At 35.2% G+C, this 19387-nt stretch overlaps 1 protein-coding gene across 1 annotated transcript in view; it reads right to left on the bottom strand.

The window, feature by feature from the left end:
* The window catches only part of tmem8b (transmembrane protein 8B), a 119628-nt gene that overhangs the window by 17424 nt on the left and 82817 nt on the right, over window positions 1-19387 (bottom strand). Inside the window, exons 6-8 of the mRNA XM_042724576.1 lie at window positions 12524-12903; window positions 1139-1235; window positions 34-157 (exon numbers count right to left, since the gene is read on the bottom strand). Coding sequence (XP_042580510.1) covers window positions 34-157; window positions 1139-1235; window positions 12524-12903 — 601 coding nt within the window. The remainder of the gene's footprint in view (window positions 1-33; window positions 158-1138; window positions 1236-12523; window positions 12904-19387) is intronic.

The following is a 19387-nucleotide window of genomic DNA, read 5'->3' as shown; positions in this document are numbered from 1 at the left end:
AACGCAAACAGAAAGACATGCAAATATGCTCACCCGTGTTCAGTGGCACACAGGGATCGCAGGCTCAGATACCACGTGCCCGTTTGTGGGTAGGGAATCCTCAGCTTGGTGATATTTGCAGTGGTGTTAATGGACAGATGAAATCCTGAAACTGATTCTGATAAAGAAAGAGCAGAACAGGTAAAGGAGAAGACAAAACTTAGTACCACCATTAGATGACTGAACGCACAATTATTATTGTGAGCATTCTAAAGAAAACCCTGATAAGTGCATATCTGAGTGATGTGCTCAACCATAAAATGGACCATAAAAGAAAATTCATGTGGTAGAAGCAAGTTTACCACATCTCACCTGCAACCGTGCGATGCAATTTATGTTACATTTGCATAGAAATGGCGACATCTTTCTTTGTTTCACCTGAATTGTTTCCAAAAAAGGCACTTCATTGTTTTTATTGCCATGATTTGGGATCAAAGCCCTAGGGAACGTGAGTTGTCTTCATTAACATTACAGCAAAGGGTACTGGCCCAAAGCAATTTAAAAGACAAACGGAAATACATTTAAACATTGTCTGTCCCTACACTTTTTTTCTTCACTGTAAAAATTATGATAACAGTTTTTCACCAAAAAACATGACACTAATATATATATATATTATATATAATATATAATATATATATATATATATATATATATATATATATATATATATTATTAATATAAATATATAAATACATATACTATTTTAAATAGAATCTAATCAAATTTGATGTCTCACATATTTTTTCACTATAAATGTTAAGGTAAAAAATAATAAGAGGTACTGTTAGTAGATGTTTTTAAACTTAGAATTAATAAATTTTTACTGTACTTTAATATATTATCAATATTTTTACTAATCAGTATACCACTATAACTATATATTTGCTCATTTAATAATTTTTTACTATATACTGTATTGTGAGATAACTTATAATTAACCTATCATTATTACTGTTATTTATTTTTAACAGTAAAAATAAAAAAGTTTTACAATTATATTTTAGCATTCATTTTTTTATTAAAACTGCAAACAGTATTTAAAAATGTGATGCTGAAGATACTATACAGTCTACATATGGCTTTATGAGCTTCCTACCAGATTCACATGAGACTGAAGTGTTGTCGTGAAGGGACAGTGGCATCCCATGATTCAGGCAGCCAAAGATTGTAATATTCTCTCCTCTCACTGAAGACTGGAGGAGAGAAAAAAAGACAAAATAGGTTTGAATCCTGTATAAGATAAGTGAACATCAAAGTTAATTAACAAGTTACTTTGAAACACAGACAGTGGGTGACATAAAGCGGGTCAAACAAGGGTTTGGCAAGCAAGGGAGAAGGCTGTGGTATAACTGTTGGAGATGTGATAATTTCATAGAAATATCAAAGGAAAAGAGGTTCTTTGTAGATGAGCGAAAGGCCAATCATCTCCCACAGCAAGCCTCTTATCCAAAGACATCTGAAAATAAAGACGTTCGCCCTTGTCTTTCACCCCGTTCATAAATAATACAGAGAGGCCTGATGAATAAGCGAATCCAGGACACGAGGCAAATTAGTGATCTCTCGCACATGCACAAATTGTAGGAGAGAGGGGAAAAATAACACTTTGAAGCAAAGTATCATGTTCTCCGACTAATCAGAGTTATTCATTACATTTTATGACAGAAAGCAGTCGGATAGCAATGATAGGCTAATAATTCAATGACATGTCATGTTCTTGGTGCTATCTGAACCCTAAAGAAACCATATACATACATGTCCTTTGCATGTGGGCTCCAAAAACTCAACGTTTACTCTTTAATCTGGACCTCAAGAAAAAATAGTGATCAGAGTCTGTTTCTAATGTATTACAGACGTAAAGAGTTGTTTTCATATTTAAAGGTGTATAAATGTGAATAATTTCAGGGTTCACCAAACAGACTTTTAGAAACAAACAAACTTGTAGAAACAGGTGGTATTTATTTATTCATAATATTTATTATTATATGTACATTACATATGTACATATAATAATAAATATTATGATATTTATATATAATCTGTATATATACATACACATACAGTGCATGGTCAAAAAAGTCACTATATAGATTTAAGTAAGCAAATATGTTCAATTTTAAGACTGAATCATTATTGCAGTGATTTATATGTTTCTGGCGTATATGTTTTGCAACAATTCTTTTATCCCTAACTTTGATATACCCAGTAAAAAATATTCTGTGGTGAAGGAAAAATAAATGGAATTTTTTTAAATATGTAGATATGGTGACAGACTACATGATATCTATTGTATTATTTACTTAGATGTTTCTAACACATACACTTCAAAAGCATGGTTTAATTCAACATAAAGTTAAATAAAAGTAATGCAAAGTAAGCTTTGACTAGATAAAAATTACTCAAACTTTTACTGGCCAAACTAAAGTTACTTATTTTCTTTGTTCAACTTACTTAACTTAGGCAAGTAGCTTTTACTCAACAATAACTTCTAAATTATACAGAGCAGTAGCAGTAAAATGTACTTAAAATGTGTTAGAGAAAATTGTTATGAAGATTTTATCAAGTAAATCCTACAAGTTGTTTTTTCAATGCATGTATATTCCAAGATGATAATACCAAGATTCACCAGGCTCAAATTGTAAAAAATTGACCACCACAGAGTCCTGACCTTAACCCCACTGAAAAACCTTTGGGATGTGCTAGAGTCGAATTTACACTGCCTGTCCAAAAAAGGTTGAACACACTAATATTTCAATGGACTGCCTTTAGCTTTGATTATATTGTGCATTAGTTGTGGCATTATCACACAAGATTAAAGCATTTATTGCCATCAAGGTTTGGATCAATTTATGGCCAAGAACTTATACTGACAATGGGAGAGTCAAACCACTCTGTAAAGTTGTCTCAAGCACATCCCAAAGACTTTTGAATTGGATTCACAATGCGGTGGCCGATTCATACAAGTAAATGATTCCTCATGCTTAATAAACCACTATTTCACAAGTCTGATTACTCTTGGTATTGTCATCCTCGAATATGACATGGTTGTTTAAGATGTGAAAAGCTACAGTACGTACTTTATCAGGTATTGCTAAAATAATCATTGCAAAACATGCAACTTGCCGGAAATATGTTATTTGCAATAATAATCCAATCCTAAACTCTTCAGTATTTGCTTATTTAAATCCAAATGGCCAGGCAGTGTATATACAGTGACACACATTATCTATACATATTATAATTTCAAATTAACTACATACAAAATAACCATACCCTGAGAATTTCTATATTATTTGCATTCATTATATCTATTGTGTCTGTTTTAGCAAGCTTTAGTCATCCATCATTGTAAATCTCTGACATTGTCTCTTCCTGCATAAGGCCTGACAGCTGTAGAAAATAGAAAATAAAGAATGAGAGCCACTGTCTGTGACATAGGACTGTCTGCAACCATGTAATCTAAATGAACCAAGAGCGTCTCAACCACAGGCTTTTATCGAGCCAGTATTTTTAGTAATCAGTACAACAGCAACTGAAATTTCCTGGCTTCTCTTTTGCTCGATATTCAGCGTGGAGTGCTTTAATGTCAATGCTGTGCCAAGCACCTGTGTTGAGCTGGCCTCAGACCAGACCACAATCAGGGATGTAAGTTTTTAACAATGATGGATGACCAGATGGGTTCACTCAAGGCAGCTCTTGGCTGTCATTCAAGACGGTTTAAAAATTAACAGCCTCCTAAGTTTCCTCCATGCATTTCAAAACTGTAGTGACCACAGTATGGTTGACACGTCTGCTGTCAAAAGTAAAAGCCACATCTACCACAGTATTGGCATTCATGAGACAGGGCAACACCTGATGAGTGGAAAGAATTGATTGCAACAGTAGGAGAAGCAATGATGAGCAGTGTTTGCTGTTAAGAATAAATATTCTGCCAATAACGGATGGAATGCATTTTTTAAAATTCATTATAAGGATTGTGGCTGTTTGGAAATGTTCGTGTTGATCTTTCCTGATAATTTGTTGTGTGTGTGTGTGTGTGTGTGTGTGTGTGTGTGTGTGTGTGTGTGTGTGTGTGTGTGTGTGTGTGTGTGTGCATGTGTGTGTGTGTGTGTGTGTGTGTGTGTGTGTGTGTGTGTGTGTGTGTGTGTGTGTGTGTGTGCGTGTGCGTGTGTGTGTGTGTTATGACGTACATCCACGTGAAACGGAATTGTAGGGGTTCAATTTGTCAGTTATTATTTGAATGAAGGCAGATCTGAATGAAAAGTCTGTTGTTTACTCAAGGTATGATATTTTGATTAAAAATTACAAGCCAACAAAAAAGTTCAATTAAACATATGCATGGATGAATTGATCGCACAAGATCATTAAGATGCATTTAGCAAATAGATACAGTAAATGTTCTTTTCATACTGACTCGTTTAGAAACACTAATTCTTTTAGAAATAAAATCCTTATGAGTGAGTCGCTGAATCATACACACTGATTCATTTTTAAAAAATGCTCATTCATTGATTAACAAAACACTACTAATGCTTTTCCTTCATAGACATGCAACAGCTATGCTGTGACTTTATCTGAAACTAATTTCATTGGCAGAGCAAAAACAGACAAAGTAACTAGCTATATTGGGTCTAAAATGTAAGTTACTCTATATTTAATTTTCTGTTTATTAAACTGCTGTATAAAGACAATGTCACCCTCACAATTGTGATGTTTTCTCAAATATCAGCACTCTTGTGATAATGCATGAATATACAGTAAATAAAATGATACAAAGCATCAAAATAAACATCAAATTAAGTAGCACATTTTATTAGATTGACTGTGCTTTAACACTGGCCAAACTGAAAGCATTTTATGCTGCCAGAGTAAAACGGCTGAATAACATCTAATTTAGGGAAGCACAGAGAGCTTAATAAATTGAAGAACAAGAAAGGAACAATGACACCCAGATAGGAGGAAAATCTAGGTAAATCAGATAAAAACACTCTGCGTCTCTGCTCTCCTTTAAAGCTGATGGGGAACAGTAATTTAGGTCTGTTTCAGATCTTTTCATGTGACAGTACTCTGACCTTTTTCAACTTTTCATCCTTAGTCAATGGAGTATAAAAAGAAAAAAAAAAAGTCTTTTAACTGCAAAGTCTTTCAACTGCAGTGCTATCAGAATCAGACTGACTCCCCAAAGCACTAAGAAAGATATTAGTTGCATGCAAGTACTTAATCTCGTATGGCAAGTATCCCAATAGCGTTGTTATCCAAGCGGTGCGTGAAAATGTTTGTAAATTAATAAGAGCCTCTGACTACTCGTAACCCATTACAACTTGGAACTTATCCACTTACTTTTGTATTTTATTAGGGAAAAAGGACACATAATAAACACTGCAAATGCATCTTTATTATTGCAAAGCTATTGTACAATATAATCTAGAATAAAAAAGCGTTGGTTAAAAAAATGGCTTTGTCTGTGCATATCACAAATTTTAACATAAATACAAAAGGCTATAAATTTGCTTCGGCCCCACTGATCTATAATATAGAACATTTTCGCTTTGCCATCACAGAAATAATAAAAATTAAAAATACAAATAAAAAACATTTTACAGTATTACCCTTTTAACTGTATTTTTTAAATAAAAACAGCCTTTATGAACATAAGAAGCTTCTTTCAAAAACATTAAAAAAAAATAAATAAATTCTTACTGACTTTTTACCAGTAGTGTTTATGCTTGACACATGAAAAGAAAAACTAGTCTAGATAGATCCGCCTTGTGCAATATGATAAAAGATGATGGCACTCACAAGTCATATGAGATTTAACTCAAGGATGTCATTCATCGAATGTGGTCTATAAATACCACTAAATAACAGTGCTGTCTTATTTCATTAAATATTGCTGTTTTTTTAGTACGGAAATGTAATAACAATTCAAGCAGATATTGCTGTTGTGAGAATTTGAGCCTACTGATGAAATTAAAGTCTGAATTTAGTATTTGATTCAAATATCATTTGAGTGACCATATATTCAACTTCTTACAGACTAGAGGCTTGAGCAGACGCACAGCAACTTGGGAAATCTCCATGCAGTGCCTTCAGGCACATCATATCTAAAACCATTATCTCTGCAGTACAGGGCATCAGTGCTATTATATCAGTTTTTAAAATTGAGACATTTCATCAAACAAGCCTGTAATGCCACTTGTGCTGTTGCTGATTACTTTGGCTCTCTGAGTAACTGCCACTTTCATTTCATTAAAAGAAATTTCCTCTTTTTGAGACTTTTTCCAAGCTGCCATTCTGAGTGGATCCTGACATGAGGATAAGCCATTACTTCATTATTAGAGGTCGAACACTGAAGCTGATGACAGCTTCTGCATTCACTAGTACCCTTATTACTGTTATTCTGCCCAATGGGAGCCACTAGAACCATTCAGAGTGTTGTTGTGATAATTGGCTGAAATGGTCCTGAAAAATCTCCAGACCAGCTTTGAGTTCTTCCAATTTTTTTTTAATGAACCCCTCAAAGTATTATAAAATATTATAAATTGTCAGATTTTCACCAAAATTGGTAATATTGGCTTAATCCTAAATGGGTCAAGTGTCACGTTCATCCAGTCAGTGATACTGATTTGCAAAAATTCAATAAGACCTTTAGCCCAGGGTTAATTTGTACAGTTTGAAATGTTTGCTTATGAATACCCAGGAATAACTGTAACCCTGATAAACATATAATCAGTGTAAAACGTAAAACAAGATCACCCAGGTTTCTGTTTTGGGTTATGAGAATTCCAGCAATACCTCATTTATAATTCCTAGCCAATGTATCACGACTTCGGTCTATTAATGTGAACCGTTTCAGTGGTCCTACACTCCATGCTCTTAGCATAGTTTGGGAGCCTACTCCTTCTATAAATTGTCCAATTCTCACCAAATTTGGCTCCTGACCTTAAGACCACTACAACAAAATATAACTGAGTGGACTTTTTTGTATTCAAAACCATGCTGTCACAGCTACAGCTAAACTGGGTTGTGCTGACTCAATGTGGTATTTCTTTTTGGCAAATGTCAAAGTTGTGGCAGAGTGATGTAGTTGTTGCTGGAGGTCGGGAGGTTGTTAGTTCAAATCCCACATGTAGTGACTCGTGAAGCAGTTTTGTTTTGTTCTTCCCTTTGAGTTATGCATTGAGGTGAAGGCATGATTTCCTTTAATGATGTAATCAGGAGTGGAAACTGGAATCTGAAGGGCAGCGAGGTGAATCTAGGACTGATCAGATGGACCCTTTCTAACAAACCGAGAGAAATAATGCAAGCCTGAGGACATTTACCTGTTGTGTACCTTTACAACAGTGCAGCCATGTCATTTCCCCCCTACTGACTTCTGTTTGAGGAAAACTCAGTTGGGAACTATTCCTCCATAATATACTTTGTGCTACAATTCACTTTTCCATTGTCCAACTTTCTGATGACTTGCCCTGAGTCCAGGAGAGGCCAGGTGCCTGCCGGTAGAAACAGGAATGGCTCCTATTAAGCGTGGTGCTCATAAACCTGAGATATGTCAATGGAGTAGACATCCATCATCTAGCTGTCTTATCAAGATATTTCCCTGATGGCAGCATATGGCTAGAAGATGAAAATCATTTACTTTACGACCATGGCACCCACTCACAAGGTTGGTCTGTGGTCTACCTTTAAAAAACCCTTTAAAATACCCTTGATGGCCAGTAAAAGACAAAAATACCACCAGTCTTCATCTACCTTCCAAAGTGCTGAATAGAAAATTGAATCTTCTCCTTCATAATCCAAACCCATTTTAGCTGAAAAATGGAGCAGAGAAACTTTTTTGAAGTTCCTTGCCAACAAAAAAAAAAAAAAAAGAAAGAAGAAAGAGAAAGAGAAAGAAAAAATCATTAGTCAGAATTTGTTTGTGGCCTGATGTTGGTTATCACTAAAAAAACAAACATCAACAAAAAAACTGAATAGTAGTAATAAAAAAGTAAAGTATATATATATATATATATATATATATATATATATATATATATATATATATATATATATATATATATATATATATATAAATCAAAGAATCATGAAAAAATTTATTAAATATTTGTTCAGAATTAAATGTTCAGAATTAAATATTTGATTGAATATGAATGTATAACTGTACTGTGAACTGTAATGTGAACATGTTTTACCATAATAAATGTGTCATTAATATACACCAAATCAGCATAAAAGAATGATTTCTGAAGTATCATGTGACACTGAAAATTGGAGTAATGGGGGGGAGGGGTTGGTTGGTATAGTGATATATCACCAAGATATGAGAAATTATATTTCATGATATCTTAATTAATATATATATATATATATATATATATATATATATATATATATATATATATGTATGTATGTGTGTGTGCGTGTGTGTGTGTGTGTGTGTGTGTGTGTGTGTGTGTGTGTGTGTACATATGCACGCAGTTATTTTTATATAAAAATAAAGAACCAAATTACAAACTGTAAGACAAATACAATAGATACACATTAAATATTAAATAAACTAATTTTTCAAATACGGTAGGTTTAACGTTTATTTTATTTAACATCTTTTGTTGTTTGATTAACATTAATGAGACAGACAGGTATTTAATTACGCTGCTGTCCCTTTAAGACCGAACTGATGTAATATGCTGACGAATAATTCGGTTTCCACCCACCTGTTTACATTCAACAACTGTATTTATGTGAGATGCTCCACACAATAGACATTTTGACAGCTGTGTGTATTCCAACTGTCACGCCTTCACTTCCTGCAAGTTAATTAATTGTGATTGGATGGTAATTTTGCTTTACGATAAGCTTAGTTACCTTTGATTAGTCTGTTCTCACATGACAGAATACTTCTACTACTCACTTTGATCACCCAGTCATAAAGAAACTTAAAAAAATACAAGACAAAACGTATTTTTTTCCAAAATAAGTCAGGACACTGAAAATACTGTAGAGCTGAAATACGGGACTGTCCCGGGAAAAACGGGACATCTGGTCACCCTAATTTAAATAGAAAAAAAAAATTTGTTTAAAATTGTAATAATATTTCATAATATTACAGTTTTACTTTATACCACTGAACGTTTTTAGAAAAAAAATAAATAAATAAATAAATAAAAATCTTACAAAGTCCAAAGTTTCTTACGGTAGAGTATTTCCAAATTTACAACTCCATCACCATAAAACTGTAATGTCGTAAGCCCTGAAATGACTGCAAAAATGATTAAATATTAAAATTTAGGTATTTTTATAAAATGATAAACATTATTCACATTTATGCTTTTAAATCCTCTAAATACTCGCCCCACTTACTTCCACTGTGCTTTGAAAGGCACATTCTTGCAAGTGCCTTTTATAACCTCCATTTTTAAAGAATACAAACCCATTGTATTTTATTTATTTATTTTTGTGTGCATAACTTGCACTGAACCCAGAATATAACATCAAGACAGTAAAGATAAACAATTTCATACTTTGTTTAAATGTTTGAACTTAAATATTTAACAAGTCAAGAGCTCCTCAATAAAAGCCGTATTATGCTCTCAGAGACTGAATTTTAGATAAGAATCTCCTACTCTGAGAAATGGAAATGGGGCCATTCTGTGATGACTCTTCACACCAATGCAGTCGCAGGCATTTAAGCTGTCAAGAAACCTGTTACCACGCACTCACTCTCCCTTCTTCATCACCAGCTATCATCCCCTCCCTCCTCAACAATACAGTCCTAACCGCTAAGGCATCTCACAGCGTTCACTCTCGCTGCCAAACATCCCACCTTTCAGCTACTGAAAGCCTCATATGTGGCTTTTTAAAGTAACCTTTGCCACAGAGAGCTCATTCTTCTCTCCTTTTCCTGTTCAGTGCCACTCTAGGAAACATCCATTAAATGCATCAATTCAATCTGAGAGAAATGGAGGTTGTCGAGAGAACTGTGGCCTTCAACACGGTTTCAGTGGAGGCGTGAGATATCAACTAATAAATAGGTCCATGTTCGTCTTCTGTTTGTTTGGACGTGTGGACTTGGCATAGAAACTTTTAAGGGCTTTTTAGTGACACACAGATGAAGGCAGATACACATTATCGACAACTACAAGCCAACACTTTCACCAAGCACCTAAAACGAACAAGCATGGTGACATTTGCAACCATCCCCCTTTTAGTCTTACACCTCTCATGCTGTGAGAACAGGCTGACACTTGCTAACATTTGATATTAATCAGGCAATGGTGCATCAAGTCTCTGCCACCCACAAGAATTTAGCTGAAGAGCTCCTGAGCTGTAACCCTGACTCAGTTAAATGCCATATGGGCTCTTGGTTTCAGGAGAAATGTAAAGATCTGAATTATTCATAATCCTTCAAACACCTTAGAACTGCCTGCGTGATTCCATCAAAGGTATTTGGGTACCAGAGTCCCAATGGGTATTTCACCGAATGCCTGATCTTTCCAGCAGATGGAAGAACACTGCATTAAAGATATTCTTTCAACAGAAGCATAAAAAAAAAGATTTAGGACAATAAATAGTAAAGCAAAATCTCTGCTTTTCTACCATTTTGAGAGGCGGTTTCATGCTTTTTTGATGGATTTCAGGGAAGTATATGTAATACCCTCACAGATTTAAGGGTATTACAGATTACGAATGCATTCGTTCTGACAAGAACCATGGTGGCTGGTACACAAGGTAATCCATTCTAACATAAAGTAAACACATTTCAGAAGGTAAAATAAAAAAAAGTAATGCTCTTTGAATGTTTACCTGGATATAAACTGTAAAAGTGTACATGTGTGTATGTACAGTATTCTTGTAGTTTAAACTGTAGAGCATGGCATTAGCGATGGCAAGGGAATGGCTTCAATTTCCAAGGAATGCCTGAAGTAATTAAATGAATACCTTGAATGCAATGTACAGTAAGTTGTTTTTTGATAAAAGTGTCTGCCAAATGCATGCATGTAAATGTGAAATGTAAAAACATGTTTAAAAAAAAATTAAAAAGTAAAAAAGGTATACAAGTCTAACACCACTATGTATTTCCAGTTTTAACACTATAAAACATGATCCTTAAAATTCTAAGGGCTCTGAAATATCAACATAAATAAAACTTTGCTTAAAGGGGTCATATGATGCGATTTCAAATTTCCGTTTCTCTTTGGAGTGTTACAAGCTCTTGGTGAATAAAGAAGATCTGTGAAGTTGCAAAGACTAAAGTCTCAAATCCAAAGAGATATTCTTTATTAAAGTTGCGACTCGTCCACGCCCCCCTGAAACGGCTCATCCTAACACGCCCCCACATTTCTACGTCAGTATGTGGGAAGAGTTGCATAACGCTGCCCAGATGTTCACGCAAAGAAAGAAGGCGTAACCTTTTATTCTCATTGTAGTATTATTGTTGCCACCGCTATGTCGTATAGATGCTGTGTGTTTCACTGTGAAAGCGAAAATACTTTGTGTGGCCTTCCAAAAGAAAACACGACTAGAAATCATGTTTATATCACGTTTATAATGGATTTTATGTTTTTGTCTCGTTGCTCCGGACAAGGCATCACAATATGTTAAGAGGCGTAACATTTCCGTCACATGCTTGAAGCATTCGGCCAATCACAACGCGCTGGATAGCTGGCCAATCACAGCACACCTCGCTTTTCAGAGCGATGAGCTTTGTAAAAATCAATGCGTTTCAGAAGGCGGGGCACAGAGGAGAAATAATAATGTTAAATTAAACAATAAATAAAACTTAAACCGCATAAACACATTTTATTACACCAAATACACAAAATAATGTTCTTTTTAGCAGCATCATATGAACCCTTTAAAAACACGTTGTACACAATCTTTTGTTGTGTGAAAAGTTTATACCTTTTTTAGCAAGTAAAAGGCCTTTTAGTTATCATTATAAAATGACAGTGTCTTTTTGTTATGAGATCTTTAATGTAAATGTAAGTAAATGTAACAATTCTTAGTGCTGTTAAATTTAGTGCTGTGATTGATCGCATCCAAAATACAAGTTTTTATTTACATACTGTAATACATGTGTGTGTACTGTGTACATTTATTATGTATATATAAAGACACACATACAGTATGTTTTTACATGTATATATTTATATTCATAAAATTTATATTATATATAAATATATTTAATATATAAATAGCATATTTTTCTGAAATATATACATGTATGTGTGTGTATTTCTATATACATAATAAATATACACAGTACACACACATATATTATGTAAGCAAAAACTTTTATTTTGGATGTGATTAATCGCGATTAATCTTTTGACAGCAGTAGTAACAATACATTTTATATTGCTAGTAACAATTTGTAGCATTTATCAAATAAATACAAATAGATATTTTTTATGTTGTTTATCATTTATTTTTTTGCACTAGATAAAAACAACTCCATTGGTATGTTACAATTTTAACTCACCACATTGAGTTTGAGCTCCATGTTGAGGACGCCTCCGCTGTCCAGCACCGGCATTAGGTTGATGGCAAATATCGCTGCCCGGTCTGGAGGGATGGAGATGTTGGGTCCAAAGAAGATGTAGAAATGAACTGAAAATGTGTCCAGTTCATTCCGCAGCGTTGGCCGGATGGGCCAGCATTTATTCGTGTCTGCCATGGGTGCTAAGTAAGTGATGCTGTCTTCAGCAGTTAACAGAGATCCTTGATCCGAACCGTTCTGGGGCACGTTAGGCAGGCTGGCAGCAGGCAGGGTCTCTGATAGAGAGAAACCCATCGCAGTGCCAAATGACTGGGGCATGTTCATGGCTGAGGAGCCCTTGGAGACACTGGGCTTGGAACAGTCTGCAGAGAAAAGATCAAAGGAGGTGTTTAAAATTGAGACGGCGCACGTTTTCCACTGAGGAACTTGAAGGTATAGAGCTAGTTCGGGAGATGTGAAATAAGAATGAAATAAAGATGTCTTGAACTCTGACGAATCCCTTGACTGAAGCCGACAGCTCAAACTCTCCACTCAGGTTACTCTGAGGCTAAAAGCATCTTCCTGTCATTCCCGTCTCTTTGTGCTAGATCTAACTAGCATTTCAGCAGAGACATACTTTTTTTCCGTTTCATGAATATGCTTAGATGTCTATAGCGAGATGACAGGCCAAATGATTGCTGAGTGTCTATGTAGTCTGAAATGATCTGAGTTGGTTGTGTGTTGTGTTTTATGTAGGACCACAGAACCCCCACCCCCCCCCCCCCCCAACACACACACACAAACAATTTAAACCCTTGTTTTTGAAGTTTAAAGTCTTCATTCAAATGGTGACTGATTTTTTGCAATACAAAAACAGTGTGTCCCAAAACATAAAAACAAGTTCATGATTGTTCTTAACATCTTTTAATTGCAGGCTTTGTCATAACATAGTACTTTGTAAATTAGACAGGATTATGGAACAACCTTTGATTAAATGTAAATTTGCAAAACAATGCTGCGGAATTGAGATAACTAATTGGCACTGATGAGGACAATAAGGAAATTCTCCACACATCTCATTGTTTCCTGATTGCCTCAGGGTGTGAACGTTCAGTTATGCTACTGAGGACTTGGGAGTCTTACAGTCATATTTCTCTTCTCGCCCACAATTATTGCAAAATGCAGTGAATCAGGTGGAAATGGTATCATTATTGAAATGCCAGGTCACTTTCCCCCCACAGCTCTGTTTGCTGTGTTATCGCTTACAGTACGTATCTTGCTCTCCTACTGAAACACTTTTTCACTTTCATTTTACATCCAGCCATTGAGCCAGTCATGAGGGAATGCTTCCAATAGTCATGATATGACTTTAGATTAAGGGTTTTGTTTGTTTGTTTGTTTGTTTGTTTTTACACATCCACAATCTAAAAACAGTCCTGATGAGAAAGCTCATCATGCTCAAAGGTGGATTATTGCTGGGTGGGGTAATTAAATGCCCGTCACTGAAGAGCGTTGTACCTGGATTCTGGTGACCCAAATGTTTTATGCTGCATGACATCACAGGAGTGCAGAATGTACATTTCATCACTGATGTGCATTATAATAAATGAGATCACAATCTATCTAACAAATATATATATATATATATAATTATACCCTCACATAACTATAATTATACCCTCACCCCCATAAAATGAAAATCCTATAATCGCCCCTGATGGAAAATGAATCAACAATCATTTATACTATGGGTCAAGATTCAAATTATGTATATGTTACCAAAATATAAAATATACACTACCATTCAAAAGTTTGCAGTTATTGTTTTATTTTTTAATTACTACAGACTGATTTGATCAAAAGTGACAGTAAAGACATTGATAGTGTTACAAAAGATCTATATTTCAAATTAATTCTGTTCTTTTGAACTTTCTATTTTTTAAAAAATCCTAATAAAAAATTAAATGTTTCAGAGTTTCCACAAAAAATATTAAGCAGTACTGCTTTCATCATTGCTAATAATAATAAAAGCTTCTTGATCACCAAATTAGCACATTAGAAGGATTTTAAAATAATATTCACAATGTTACATTTACTAAAAAAAGTAAAAAGTTTTAAACCTGTATTTTTGATCAAATAAATACAGCCTTGATGGGTATAAAAACTACTCTCAAAAACATAAAAAAACACAAATCCCAAACGTTTGAAAGCTATATATGTATACACACACACACACACACACTTAAACATGCACACACACACACACACAAAAAAAAAAGTAAATAATTTGTCACAGAAGGGTGAAATTGGCAGAAACATCTCAAGAGAAACTGGCATGCCTGATTAGTACGCAAATCCTGCAGTGTTTATAAGCCCTCACCGTCTGATCAAATCAATCCTTTTTGCTCCTCTGTAATTACATCTATTTTGCCGTAAAATGTCATTATAATACTTGCTGACAAAAGCAATGATGGACAAAAGATCACAATTAGTGAGCTGAGGACATCTTTGAGGGCTTGCACTTGAACATGCCGTCTGGTTCAGGATGAGGATGTTTCATTGTGTGCTCTATTCAGCACCTGTTCAGCCACAGGCACCGCAGCTGAAGGTTAGCTGTATACGTACTGCTCAGGCTGAGAAAATAACGCTAGAACTGTATTAGGAATCACTGACTCATTCTCCAACTTACCATTGTCTATTTAGATATAGATGTGGAACAATATAAAGGGAAAGTGTCAGAGATTTCTTTTTCAAGAGATGGTTACCTAGCAACCAAACATCCAATAAGCGCATAACAATGTCAAAGTGGCTTTCCTGGCAAGATTTTCACATGAAAATATATAACTCTATGCATACTTGGATTTCTGAAATTAGCTCAAAACAATCCAGTGTTCCCTGATGTTTGAGGAAAACAAATGTGGAAAACAATCTGGATTATGATGGATTTGCACTAAATTAGTTTACAGTAGTGGCACACCAATTAAACTGGAGATGATTTATGGGATGACACTGTCATGTGTTATCAAGATGATGATGATCTCCACACAAATAATATTAACTGTTCACCACTGGATGGGGGAAACATCACAGACATTGAGAGACAAAGCATCTTATATACAGTTTGTAAGCCTTTTCTTTATAACGTGTGCATAAATAAATAAATACTACCAAGTTTAGGGTAATTATATATTTTTTTATGTTTGAAAGAAGTCTCTTAAGCTCCATTAGCACACATTTATTGAATTAATAAATAGAATAAAATAACTGTTTTCTATGTGAATATATTTTAAAATGTGATTTATTCCTGTGATGGCAAAGCTGAATTTTCAGCATCATTACTCCAGGCTTCAGTGTCACGTTATCCTTCAGAAATCATTCTAATATGCTGACTTGCTGATCAAGAAACATTTCTTATTATTATCAATGTTGAAAAAAATTTGTGGAAATAGTGAAAGTTCAAAAGTTCAGCATTTATTTGAAATTTATTTGAAATAGAAATCCTTTGAAATTACTGTAAATTCAATAGAAATTTCATGCATCTTTGCTGAATAAACATATTATTTTCTATCAAAAAAAAGGACTGACCCAAAACTTTTTAATGGTGGTGTAAACACAAATACATCATAAAAAATAAGCAAGAATACATAAGACTATAGCATAATCACTGAACCACCTGGTATACACTTTCTGATTTTCTTTTTTTATAAGGAATAGAAGGTGTGCTTTAGGGTCAAATGCAGTCCATGTTAGCCACAGCCATGCTAGCCAAATCGCACACAGCCTACATATATGGGCTGTTATGTATAGGCTGCTTTTATCAACAGCTCTGTGGGCACATAAAGGATTTAAAAGCTGTGTGATGTATTCGTCAAGGGAGGCTAAATTCAGTACTGCTTTTCACAGGTACCTTTAAACACTATGAGAAAAAAGTTCTTCACTTCCCACTGGATATTCACTTGGAGATTAAGCTGAATTCTTCTGCAGCAACACGTCTCTCTTGAGGGTTTCACAACATCTCACAACAGTTAAAAGTGTTTTGATATTGACAGACTGACATGACGTTGTCAAGCAAAGGAAAAATCCTCAGGAAAAGCACAAGCAGTATATGTAGGTATGTATTTTTCATGAAATCAGTTCCTGGAGACCCAAAAACCCTGACATTGAAGCCAGCACAGACCTTTTGCAGCAATGTACTGCCATCAGATTGCTACAAACAAACTCCACGATGATGTTCGCTTGTGACTGTCAGCAAATGTTTGTTCATTTCTCACTCAATGTCAGAATCACAACCAAACGCAATCTTTGTCTGATGTGTCTAGAATACATTTCCTGAGGCGTTATCTTTGGACCACCAAGGCCTAATATTAAACTTTATAGTAACAAACTTCAGCTTCAACTAGTTTGGCTTCCGACCGTTTCGTGAACCCAGCATCTGGTGATGTAAATGTATGCAAAACTGCCTTCTAGGGCCCAGAGATTTCCTTCCTGAGACTGAGTTAGATCAAAGTTCCACTTCTTAACTAGTGCTCACGGCTAATGCAGGCTCAGTTTAGCTAAGTACCATTTTAATGGCACTGCTTATATGTATGATCAAATGTTGCACAAATTAGTGGAGATGTGTGAGACATGGAGTGCCTGGGAGAATAAGCCTGTACTGTTGTGTTACATTGAATTCATTGCACTCACCTTTGTTAATAAATGTGTTTGTTTCATGTGATTTCTTGAAGTTAAAAATGAAGATTTAGTGTTCAATGAATGATGTGTATTAATTAATGCTTGCATAAATTCTTCACTTCATACTTCACATCAATCCCCAGTATCTTGCAACAAAAGTCAATCGTAGAAGCACACAAAAGGTCAAAAGGTTTTTGAAGTGATGATGAAAAGCATATAAAACAAAGAAAACATCATGCTGAGCACAGAGTAAGAGTGCAACTCGTCTCTCATGCTGAGTTACTGAAATGACCCCATTATCTGTGCGGCTCTGATGGAGCGAATGGTCATTTCTGCCATGGCTGTCCACCATGTTATTGTTTCTCTTTTTCTTCCTCTTTGTTTCTCTTACTACATGGAGCACCAATAAAGCCTGGTGTGCACCCACTGCTTTCTAATGAAAGTGTGCTGGGCTCAGTATTGATTCAGATGCAGTGTGAAAAGAGTGAATAATGTCATTGAGATTAACAAGGCAATATCTGTTACTGAGGAAACAGGTTGCTGGGCTACTGAGCACTCATTTCTTTTCCTTCTTTCATATTGCCATCCATCCATCCATTAGGGATGTGAAAAACTACATACTTTCATAATCAGCTATCTATCTATCCACCCATCCACCGACCTCTATTCATCTGTCTCTGTCTATCCATCCATCTATTAATACATCTATCTGTCATAAAAATCTATCTATCTATCTATCTATCTATCTATCTATCTATCTATCTATCTATCTATCTATCTATCTATCTATCTATCCCTCCGTCCTTCCATCCATCCATCTACCTGTTCATCTAAATGTCTATCCATCCCTCCGTTCATCCATCCATCCCTCCGTTCATCCATCCATCCCTCCGTTCGTCCATCCATCCATCCATCCATCTATCTATCTATCTATCTATCTATCTATCTATCTATCTATCTATCTATCTATCTATCTATCTATCTATCTATCTATCTATCTATCTATCTATCTATCTATCCCTCCGTCCTTCCATCCATCCATCTACCTGTTCATCTAAATGTCTATCCATCCTTCCGTTCGTCCATCCATCCATCCATCCATCCATCCATCCATCCATCTATCTATCTATCTATCTATCTATCTATCTATCTATCTATCCCTCTCTATCTATATCCATCCATCTACCTGTTCATCTAAATGTCTATCCATCCCTCCGTTCGTCCATCCATCCATCCATCCATCCATCCATCCATCCATCTATCTATCTATCTATCTATCTATCTATCTATCTATCTATCAATCTATCTATCTATCTGATTCGGAAAGAGCGGAAAAGATCAGATCATACAGTTGAGCACAAGCTGAGACTTTCATTAAACTTCCACAGTGGTGTGGTGTGAAGAGATGAATGAGAGGAGTGGACAGATGAGATGTGGGTGGCTGGTACATGTTCCTCAAGCATATTCCTCCCCCAGACACCTGCCAGTGCAAGTCACACCCCCAATCATGAGGCTGGATGCATCTGTGATACACATGACTTTACTACAGTAGAAATTATGCAGGGGTCTCTCTTCAGAATCAGAGGCGATCTAGGTCCTCTTCTGAGATGGCCGCTGGTGGAGGTCAAGTAAAACAGAGGAGAGAGGAAATAACTCCTGCTGTATTGCTATGGTAACTATTCTATGAGATGGAAAAGGTTTAAGAGAGCATATTGAACAGGAGGCTTGCACAGATGCCTTTCTCTTCTGCAGAAAATTAAAAGGGGCTACATTTACTTAAGTACTATTCATTCCTTAGCATTGATACTACAAACTACTTCAAAACTTGAGGACCCTTAAGCTGTATGCAATTGTAAATCTTTTTTCTTTTTAAAACCGTTTTAGGTTTCAACAAATAGCATATGTGAGACAAGATCATATGCTTCAACATAATAATAGATAATAGAAGGAAATAAAAAACATTCCAGCTGATGCATTTCCAAAGGTTTTGAGAGTTAGAAAATTAACAGATGAATTGGTAGCAAATGTAAAATATTGATGAAGAGGCCATTTTCAGAGATAGCAGATGTTCTTATCTGAACAATTTACTGTATTTTTAATTTCATTATGACCTAAAACCATCTGTTGTAATTGTTAATTACCACAATGCATCATTGTAAGATATAATTTGTCAGGCTTAAGGTGTCTCAGAAG

This window comes from Cyprinus carpio, chromosome B5 (genome assembly GCF_018340385.1).
Source record: "Cyprinus carpio isolate SPL01 chromosome B5, ASM1834038v1, whole genome shotgun sequence".
Lineage (NCBI taxonomy): Eukaryota > Metazoa > Chordata > Actinopteri > Cypriniformes > Cyprinidae > Cyprinus > Cyprinus carpio.
This window is presented reverse-complemented; position numbering and strand designations above follow the sequence as displayed.